This window comes from Diadema antillarum, unplaced genomic scaffold, assembly GCF_040938485.1.
Source record: "Diadema antillarum isolate AM-2024a unplaced genomic scaffold, OU_Dant_1.0 seq00000386_RagTag, whole genome shotgun sequence".
Lineage (NCBI taxonomy): Eukaryota > Metazoa > Echinodermata > Echinoidea > Diadematoida > Diadematidae > Diadema > Diadema antillarum.
Window position 1 is genome coordinate 800,446 of NW_027271384.1, and position 10,688 is coordinate 811,133.

General features: G+C 37.9%; 1 protein-coding gene across 1 annotated transcript; it reads left to right on the forward strand.

Annotated features, from left to right (window-relative positions):
- Positions 1–658: 658 nt before the first annotated feature.
- On the forward strand, positions 659–7,401 carry LOC139731877 (large ribosomal subunit protein uL24m-like). The gene is made up of 5 exons (XM_071642752.1): positions 659–905; positions 2,176–2,271; positions 4,382–4,485; positions 5,430–5,566; positions 5,950–7,401. The coding sequence occupies exons 1-5, from the start codon at positions 711–713 to the stop codon at positions 6,084–6,086; spliced, it is 669 nt and encodes a 222-aa protein (XP_071498853.1). The 5' UTR covers positions 659–710; the 3' UTR covers positions 6,087–7,401.
- The last annotated feature ends 3,287 nt before the right edge of the window (positions 7,402–10,688 follow it).

Here is a 10,688-nt window from a genome sequence, read left to right on the forward strand (position 1 = left end):
TGACAGTTCTTGATTTGACACTTGTGATGCATGTCTGCATTATAGCTATACTCGCTATAGACGAGTTGAAAGAGTAAAAGACGTGCACCAAGGTTTAGCCCTCTGTGTAAAATTTCAACCACACATCAAAAGCATAGGTTTTACATGTAGCTGGCGGTCAAATTATGGAGGGCATTCTGGTCGAATTATGGGCAGCTTGCTTTATTTAATATCATGATGATAAGAAGCACACTCATTTTGAGTGGATTAGAGTTATGGAATTAACAGCACCTTTGCTCTGACCTTTGTGTGTATGTGGTGATGGAGTATATGGTTCTAGTGGTCTCAGAACCAGGTCTACTCTAGTTGTTGAAATAGAAAGCATATCAATCATTTAAAAAACCAAAAACTTAGCAAAGTCTTATGACTAGACTGCCATTTACAGAATCCCATTTTCCTTTGCCTTGGCACACCATTTGTTCTACAAGTTATATGCCTCTCTGTTTTGATAACAATGGGTCAATTTGTGTCTCATGTGTAACATCATATATGTATGATGTGAACATGTGTTTACAGTGTTGTTATTTGCATACCTGTGAATATATAGTTTTTGAGAAGGAAGATTACTTTCAGCTTGACTAAAGAATCCATGCTGTGAATTGATTTTTCTCAGAAAGTACTAACAGGAGAAGAGGAAGGATAGATGAGGAAGGATCTGACTGGACAGAAATATGGTTCGGCTTAGTGACCTCCTTCTCAAGGTTGGGAGACAGACTCCTGCATGGAAGAAAGCCAACCGTCACTACCGCTATGGTATGTCAAGGCCATGGACAATACAGGCACAGATACAAAACCTACCGGGGCGCGGTCGACCAAAAGTTCTTGTAGAACCCATCAAGGAATGGAAAATCTTCAGAGGTGACTTGGTAGGTGTGGATGTATGCAGTTTAACCATGTTTAAGAGAAGTCTATTTAGAAAGTGATAATAATGATTATGATTAAAAAAAGAATATTCTAAGTAGTAGTAGCAGAGCAGCAGCAGCATTATTAATGATAGCAGTTGCAGTAGTAGTAGTAGCAGCGATGGTGGTGGCAGCGGCAGCAGCAGCAGCAGCACCAGTAGTAGTGGTAGCAGCAGCAGATGTGGCGATTAGTAATGATACCAATACTTTATATTTGGTCTTTCAGAACCTCGCCTTACTTTTGGCCATGTCTCCTGAATACGTCTCTGAAAGTACAAGATGTGAGGGCAATCATTGCAGAATTGCATTGACCTGTAGAAACTGACATTCTGCCTGTTGAAAGAAGACAATTTCGGGTTGATTTTTGGTAGATTCAGTTTTACCAATTTACACCCATTAAGTCTGTAAACTTTTATAAAGCTTCAATACACTGATTTAAATAGCATCATTCTGTTGGCATGTAAAAGTTTCCTATCACAGTCAGACACCAATATAGAGAAGGCATCAGAATGAATACCATTGGTACTACTTACCCTCATTTTTGTTGTGTGATCCTATGAAAACAGACATGACAAAATGTATGTACAAGTGAAATTTAGGTAAGGAGTATTACCTCTGACTAAAATTGAATTACTTCACAGAACGTCTCCTTTTATAATACAGGTATATACTTATTAGTTTTTATGTCATGAACATGTTTCTAGTTTGCTTGTGTAGTGTATGTATGTCTGAATTTCTAGGAATTTATGTCATAAACTGTGTAAGTCAAGTCCATGCAGTGTCTCCTGCTGTGTAACCACTAAACTGTCTGTTTCTAACCATGCAGATCGTGATTGTGGAAATGTGTGACCACAGCATAGATAATATATTATACTGGTATACCAAAAAGAAAAATGAAAAGAAAAATTGAAAGTAAGAATGGGTATCACCACAAACACTCCACAAGAACTTGATCTGATGCTCAAGACTGTGTTTGTTTGTTTGTTTGCTTGCTTGCTTGCTTACTTGCTTGCTTGTTTGCTTGGTACATTTTGTTATTATCTAATATTCAACATTCTTACCAAGTCTGTCTATTCAAGGTTTTGTGAAAAGGAATGTTTTCCTCAATGTATCAAACTTTTATATGAAGGTACTAACTTGATTGGCTAAATTTGCAAGTTTTCATCTAGATGTATTTTATGGAATAATGCATATATCAATTTGATGAACGAAACTCTTTGATTTTATTGTCCAGGTAGAAGTGCTGAAAGGGAGAGACACAAACAAACAAGGCATTGTGTCTGACATCATCAAACAAAGAAACTGGGTGATCGTAGAAGGTCTCAACTGTGTAAGTTAGTCTCACTTCCAGGCAGGATTGCTGTGAGCTGCATCCTCCAACTAAAAGCTGTTTGGAGAAAAAAACCCAAAACAAACTGTTTGATGTTTAGGAGCTGTGATGATGTAGTGGCTAAGACTACGGGCTATCTCTCACAAGGTCACTGTTTTGTGTCCCCAGGTAGCAACTGTTTTTGCCCCTTTGCAAGGCACTTCATTCTCATTTGCCCAGTCCTTACGGAGGGAACTTCAGTGTATGTATCCATTCAGCACAAAGTCTGAAGTATTCTTTGACACCAAGCCATCATTTTACCCCAGCCATAATGGCCCCCCCCCCCCCCCCCCTCGACAAATTCCGCGACCATTCCGGCTCGCAAAATTTTTTGACCGTGCCGCTCGCTGACTTTTTACTTTCAAGTCTTGCGCAACTTTTGAGACCAAATTTGTAACGCCCGGGCATACTGTTCCGAAACCACGCCCCTTCAAAAAATTTTCGTCAACCCCAAAATTGCTCAAAAACGTGATTTTGTGTACAAAGTCAATACAAATTGTGTTTTTTCAATTAATTCATATAAAGATTCATATTTTTAATTTTAATGACTGAAATCAATTTATTTTAGTATAATTATGCTTCAAAAAATGTGAATGACAAATTCAGCTGAAAAAAACAACAAAAACAAAAGTTTGAAAAAACAGAAATACGTAAGAAATTGATAAAACAATAAAAAACATAAGAAATTAATTTTGATACTGAATCTTTTTTTATGCACAAATGTTTGGAATGCCACTAGGAATATTTACACCAAAAATCAGCATTCCATAAGCTTTTATAAGCCAATTACAGACGAAAATGAGGTTTTTCCATATATTTGCATAATTAATTGATTTAAAATAGAAAATGCAAATTTTTTGAAAATCTAACTTAATAGTCTTGTAGATTACATCCGGCTTTATGTTCATGCAAGATTTTGCGGCGATCGCGCGATCAACAGCCGAGATCTGAAGGGGGGCCATAATGCCCCCCCCCCCCCCCCAGGAATTCAAGCTCGCTAAATAGCCCAGGTAAGTGAGGGTTAAAGCTATCAGTCCCATGGTTTCTTGCTTGGAAGCAGTCATAGCTTCATTGGCTTCCACATACAGGGAATCATAATTCAAAGTATCCGTATTCATGTATACAGGTATCGTATATGATTTTCTGATGGTAGCTATCACTACATGTATGCTGCTAATTGCCCAAGTTGGTAATTAATGGGATACATAAGTTATGTTGCTTTGAAAGCAGAATGTTGACTTGGTGTCTCAGAACAGTTCTGACTTGGTGGTGAATGGGTATTCAGTGCTGATGAATTACTTTCATGAGGGACATCTACAATTCAGAAGTAATGGTCTCTCCACATTCTGAAGCATGCTTTACTTGATCATATGATCAGGGAGTGCAATAATGCTCCTCACCTCATAGAAGGCAAACTACCATTTAAGTTTGCATCGCTACCATTTTCATATGCACCTATTGAGTACCAACTCAATTAAAATACAATGTTTCGTTTGATTAAATGGTTTGCATTTTGGCTTGGTATTACAATCTTAATGCATGCAAGGTTGTATTCAACTAAGGAGCGATCAGCTGTAGCTAAAAGATAATGTTTATAACTTTATGCTACGTTTGGAAAGTGTTTGAAACTATCATACTACCAGCTCAAGTAGAACATACTCCCCAGCAGGACAACATCTGTTGTTACCTTTTAATGATTCACAATGGAGAGGTTTCATACAGAAAAAGGTGTCTTTCTGTTGAAGAATAGAAAAGATTGATCAAAAACAGCCAAACATTTTTAAAGACTGTTGAGTATAGGATTCAGAGTAGATTAAAATTCTATATAAAGTGAAAGCTTTCCGGCATTTAAGTTTTTATGCTGGACCGATTTGAGTGAACTTAGCTTCAGTGAACCCTTCAAAACGTATCATGTTTACAGTATTAAGATGGGAGAATGATAGAATAGTAATAATTTTTTTTATGTGTTTGGTGTGGAGAGATTAGCATTCCACAGTCGAACCCCACACCATCTCCACCTAATCTTTCACGAGCTTTTCTGCCTTTGCTGTTTGTTGATAACGATATCCAGCACTACCGGAGGATAGGAAAGATGCCAGGATACTCAGGAACAATGATTGTCAGTGAGGGGCCCCTCAACATCAGAGATGTGGCACTGGTGGATCCTTCAGACAAGTAAGATTGCCAATTTGATCACAGGCTAATTCCGACACAGACACAGACACGGATCTTTCAGCGCTGTGAAAGAAACAAATAGATGCATCCACAATAGCAATGCAATCAAGCAATGTGCAGAACTACTTCTTATGTTAACTACATGTAGATATTGTGACTAATATACAGTGCAGTCCTGTTATAATAAACATGGTTGTAACAAAATTTTCGATACAAAAAAGTAAAAATTCAGATCCTAAAATTATCATTTATACATAACTTTATTAACTTTACTGTTCGGCATTGACGAAATTTCAATATGATAAAAGAAAACTGCCAGTCCCAAGGACTTTGTTATAAAGCAGGGGCGGATCCAGGAATTCCGTAAAGAGGGGGCGCGTTTATAAAAATTTTTTCTTTTTTCTTTTTATTTCTTTTGTTTAAGGGGGGGGGGGGGGGGGAGTGTGCGCCGGTTGCAGTCCTCCCTGGATCTGCCCCTGTAAAGGGAGTAGCCTGTACCTGTCAAGAGCAATGAAAGTAATGTGGTGTGAACTGACTGTGAGACCACACCCAGACTAAGCAAATTGCTTGTTTGGCATGGTGCACCATTTTTTTTTTTTTGTTCACAGCAGTTAAGATATTTAACTGAAAAGTGAAATAATGGGTATAGTATGTGTATTAGAACAAAGCACATGTGTTAAACTGGCAGTGAGGTATGCATGTACTGTAAAACATCATATATTTGTAGCATGAAATTTTCACAGATTACCATTGGCATTCAATGCATGCTATGTAGACAAGAACTTTTGCATACATTTTGATATCATGAATCTTGGCTCACGAAATTTTCAAAATTGAAATGCACGGAAACATTCCTTGTTTTACAGTAATTGTAAACTACTATAAAGGAAAGGAATTTCACACATGTTTTACTCAACCCTCTTAATGACACAATCTTTCCTCAGCAAACCAACAGACATTGAATTCCGATACACGGAGGCTGGGGAGAAGGTCCGGGTGTCTCAGCGGACTGGACGTATCATCCCTGTACCCATCGTAGACTCGGACTCCAGAGATTACAAGACCAAGGACACTTATATTGGTGAGGGAGAACAAAAAATCAGCAGAACATGCTTTTTTTTTCTTTCCTTACGTGCATAAATTCATAATCTATTTTATAACTTTTCACATTACAAAAGATGACATCAGCAATATTTTCTTGCTTACAATTTACCCTTCATGACAAGATTTTAATGAATGTTTGATGCCCATATGAGCAACAGGTAGTCACTTTTATTTTAGATTGCTATTAGTGGCATGACAGATTGCAAATAGAGATTAAACAATTACTAAGAATACTCAAAATTCTGATAGAAATTCCTTCTGAGAAGTAAAGAAATACTTATAAAATCACGCTATCACCAGATTTATGTAACTATGTCTTGATAGTTTGTTCGTTTTGTTGATTTTTTTTTGTATTTTCAGAGCAACCAAAGGACTCAGTGGCTGAGGATGTTTGCAAAAAGACTTTCACACCTTCCCTCAAAACTGTGGAAGCGGAACTCATGGAGGCGTACAACATCCAGGACCCAAGGACACCGAGAAAGACCTACTGGTATTGAGAACTGCGACCTAAGATTTGGTGGACCTATTGATGAGTAATGTGATATTTTGCACGAGGATGTCTGTTTGTGCATCACTGTCTCCTCTTTGGTGGTGGAGATGACAAGGTGAGCATGGTGAAGAATACAGAGTGCCAGATGTGGAAGAACCAGAGAGAGTACTTGGACCAGTCCATCTCAAAGATGCTGAAGATATCTGGAGCAGAATGTAGAGTGCAGAGTGTTGCTTATGATACTGTGATGCCATAAGAGAGCATGTCAACAGTCTTAACCCGTTCAATATGGGAACCTGGTGGCCTGTGTATTAAGTCTATGGGAATTTTAGAATTCAGTATGGAATGGGTTAAGTCCTCTTCTAGCTTCGATTGGAGAAGTTTCAGATGGTGAGGAAATGTGATTGGGATAGGGCAAAAGGGGACGCTTGAAGCCGAGACTTTGTCTCTCCAACCTGAGGTTGTTCAATTGTGGAATGAAAAAAAATGGTTCAAGTGATTCACATAATGCTCTTGAGCTCTCAATTAATCTCAAGTCTCGAGGGAAAACTCGAGACATTTGTACAGTGCACTCCCATTATAACGAAATGCTCGGGACCGGCGGTTTTCTTTCGTTATAATGAAATTTCGTTATAACTGAACAAATACAATATATAACAACAACAAGGAAACCATGCATATATCATATTCTGTTTCTTGAATACTCATCTTACACTGTGAAGATATGTGAAACGGAATGGTACACTGTACCTTTTAGATTTCGTTTGGATATTACATTAAAGAGAGCATAAAATTGACGGAAACTGTGCGTGAAACACAGAGCGAACACACCGTGATGTGAAGCGTTCGCCCATGCTTGTTCTGCTACGTATTTTCGAAAGCGATCTGCATTTCGTTATAACAGAGCACATTTCTTTTGTTTTTCTTTGTCCGTGGGGCTCGGAAGAGACTTTGTTATGACGAAAATTTCGCTATAACCGTGTTCGTTATAAGCGAATTTTATGCCATAGACATTAATGGCGATAATTTTGGGACCAGAAGTTTTACTTCGTTATAACGAAATTTCGTTATAACCGTGTTCGTTGTAATGGGAGTCCACTGTACAATGATATTGATTTGTACAGATTACAAACCACAGAATTTCAACAATTTTAAACTGACATCAAAGACTGTGGAAGTTATGTTGTACACTTTGGGCTGCATTTACCAACTTTCTCACATTCGAAATTCGTTTCAATACCCACAATCAAAACGTGTTTGCAAACGCCTTTGGGATCGCATTTCTCAAATTGTTGTGTTTATCAACTCCACTGTGAGTCTATTGGGAGGCCTTGTCACTGCACCGCTCCATTGTGCAGTTTGTCCTGAGAAGTGGAGATGTGTTATTGGCAGTGGTTGACATGGGCAGGTCCGAGCTTAAACATGCAACGGAATACGACTTTGCGTTTATCACCTCTACAGAAACACATTATTGGTTCAATGCTTTGTGATCGCACTTTTTTCAGCTTTTCAGACACGCATTTCTAACTCCATAATCAAAAGAGCTGTGCATTTATCAACTGCCCAAAACTCCCTGAAAGTTGTTTGGAAACCTGAATTCTGTGCCAGAAGTGAGTTGATAATTGTACCTAATGTCTTCAAAATATATCTTTCACAGTAAGCTATGGATGTGGATGACATTGAGGAGATTCTGGAAACCTCTAGAAAGATGATATAAAATGTGATGTGTGTCCAGGTAATGCTTAGATCAGAGGATTTCATGACAAGCGTTTTGAAATTCATATTTTATGATTTATGTCCATGGTATTGACTCAGTTAACTACAGTATTTTCATCAAAACCTTTTTTCTTTCTTTCTCTCTTCTAACAGACACGTACTTTAGCAAGCTCATATTCTTTTTTCCACACAATTCAGAAAGCATATCAATGATAGTTTTTATGATTACTCACTTTTAACCCTGGAAATAGTGTCACACCACTTGACTGTGATGGTCCTAATGCTTAAATGTTTCTAGTGTATTTCATATTTCTTGAGTTTGCAAGATGCAAACTCCAGAGGGCAGTTGTCATCTATTCATACCTGCTGGAGTAAAGGCCCTTGCATGAGTAGGAATTGTATAGAGAAGTTCATGTTTGCACAATTTCTTACATGGAGTTTGTACATTGTGCAATGAGTGTTTAATACATGATTAATGTGATACACACAACCCTTGTGAGACAGTGCATATGATGTACTGTACTTCCTAAGTCACCAATCTAACAACATTAAAGATGGTGTCAGCAAAATATCAAGTGGATTTTCTTAATAGTAGATTTTCCATCAGACTGGAAAAGTATATCACACGTGTGACGCTGCAAAGACCTTAGTCATCAAAGTCTGTGGAGAGTTCTGAGAAGCCAGGCTACACATTATTACCAAGATTTGTTTTTATTTCATATCCGTGTTTGTAGCTGTCGAACCAAGTTCTTCAGCTAGTTTATGTAGTTGGGCTTACCTGTGACTTTTTTTTTTTCAGTTACTTTGTTGTTAACAACAAAGAGCAACATTAAGAGCGGATTTTAGATGATTACTCTCAAAATAAATTATTAGGATCTTCAAAGCGACTTTTTAATTCCTTCAAGTGTGGTATGAATCCTTTTAAAGGTTTACTAATAGTGTGAACTTGAAGGTCTGAAACTGCATTGTAAGTACGTATTCAGAGAAAAGAGTTATTAATGCATTGAGAACTTCTGAAAATGTCGTAGATATGTCTCTAATTGATGGGCGTACAGCTACATGGTAAGAAGACTGCACTGCATTGTTAGCATGAATTTCTCTCTGAGTACTCTCATCAATAAATGTTTCTCCGAACTGGCACTGACTGATTATTGCATTCTCTGTGTATTTTTTTATTTTTGTAGTACAGTACCATTAATGATTTTGCTATTCAACACTGGTATCCCGTTCATTTTGGCCAGTCCAGGAATTTCTGAGGTCTTCCCAGGACATACCATGTAAAGGCCAATATTTTATTCACTGGCATTATGAATGCATCCAGGTGTGTCTTGGTGTGGCTTGACCCTAAGTTTAGTGTGGACAGGAAGTTGTTTTGGTTTTTATGCCTCCGCAACGAAATGGCCGGAGGCATTATGTTTTCGGGTCGTCCGTCCGTCCGTCCGTCCGTCCATACGTCCCGTTTTGTTTTTGTCGATATCTCAAGAACCGTGTGGTGGTTTTACATCAAACTTGGTATGAGGGTACATCCTTGGGGGATAATACTTTGTGTGGATTTTAGGGTCACAGGGTCAAAGGTCAAAGGTCACAGGTTATTTTGTGGAAAAAAAATTGAAATTTCATGTTTTTCTCCATATCTCGCAAATGGTTCAAGGTATCTTCATGGAACTTAGTATATATATGCTTGTACCGATGGGCAGTGATTATCTAGGGAAGTTGGGGGTCATGGGTCAAAGGTCAGGGGGTCAAAGGTCAAGGTCAACTCCTCAAAATATCACTACTTTCCTTAAAATGCAATATGCCTGAAGGTTTTTTTTTTAAAACTTGATGTATGGCATGTATTACCCAATATATATTTTGGGGGAAGTTTCTTGCCAAAAGGTCAAAGGTCAAAAGGTAAAAGGTCAAGTGAAAGTGCTAAATTGCACTTTTTCCTCCATATCTCGAAAGTAACTCAAGGTATCATCATGAAACTTACATATTTATGTATGTTCTACCTAACAGTGATTCTCTGTGGAACTGTAAGGTCAAAGGTCAAACGAAAGGTTTAGATAATGCTATTTTCCCATTTGAAACTGAAATTATACTTTTTCTCAATACCTTGAAAATTACTCAATGCATAAACTTATAAAAGGGTCAAAAGTCAAGTAAAAATCATCAGTTCCCCAAATACCTGCACTCTGACATATTAATCATTCATCCAATTGAACCTAGTTCTAGGAAAGTGAACATTCAGCACATTTGTGTCAAACCTGTCGTTTTAATATTTTGCCGATTGTGTGAAACTGTCATCACACATTGTCAAGACATTGTACTATACACCTATTAGGAGAACCATGCATTATGGCGGAGGCATATCAGTCGCCGTAGCGATATATCTAGTTTTTTTCTTCTTTTTTGAGGAACACAAATTTAATAGTTTGTCCTTTGGTAGTGGCAGTGTAAATGTGTCCTTACCTCGGCTGCACTAGATGCAAGCTGCCATTTTGCTGTTATGGTCAAAATCCATATTCTAGATGCTTGCAGAATTGTAGGTTTGTTTTCTTTCTGTTTTGTCTTCTGTTGTATCTCTACCACTAGTACATAATACAATTGTATATTCAAACTTACACAACAATCACAAGAACAAACAAACAGTGCATATAGTATCAGGTATGTCTGCTGCAGGGCCGGCGCAGCGTTTTCAAAAGTGTGGGGGCCCACTTCCAGGTTTCATGAGCTAACAAGCAAAAAAAAAAAGAAAAGGTCCTCAGCTCATCTCTCCCCGTCGGATTTCTTCAGCTGACAAGCAAAAAAAAAAAAAAAAAAAAAAGGTCCTCAGCTCATTCTCTCCCCTTCCATTTCCGGGTGTTTTCACCTGACAAAAAAAAAAAAAAAAAAAAGGTCTTCAGAGAAA

What these genes read in the sequence shown, in the direction of transcription:
- LOC139731877 (XM_071642752.1), top strand. Translation starts at nt 711, where the DNA reads ATGGTTCGGCTTAGTGACCTCCTTCTCAAGGTTGGGAGACAGACTCCT. An exon ending in CTGGTGGATCCTTCAGACAA is followed by an intron (nt 4,486 to 5,429) that starts GTAAGATTGCCA and finishes ATCTTTCCTCAG; the next exon opens with CAAACCAACAGACATTGAAT. An exon ending in GACCAAGGACACTTATATTG is followed by an intron (nt 5,567 to 5,949) that starts GTGAGGGAGAAC and finishes TTGTATTTTCAG; the next exon opens with AGCAACCAAAGGACTCAGTG.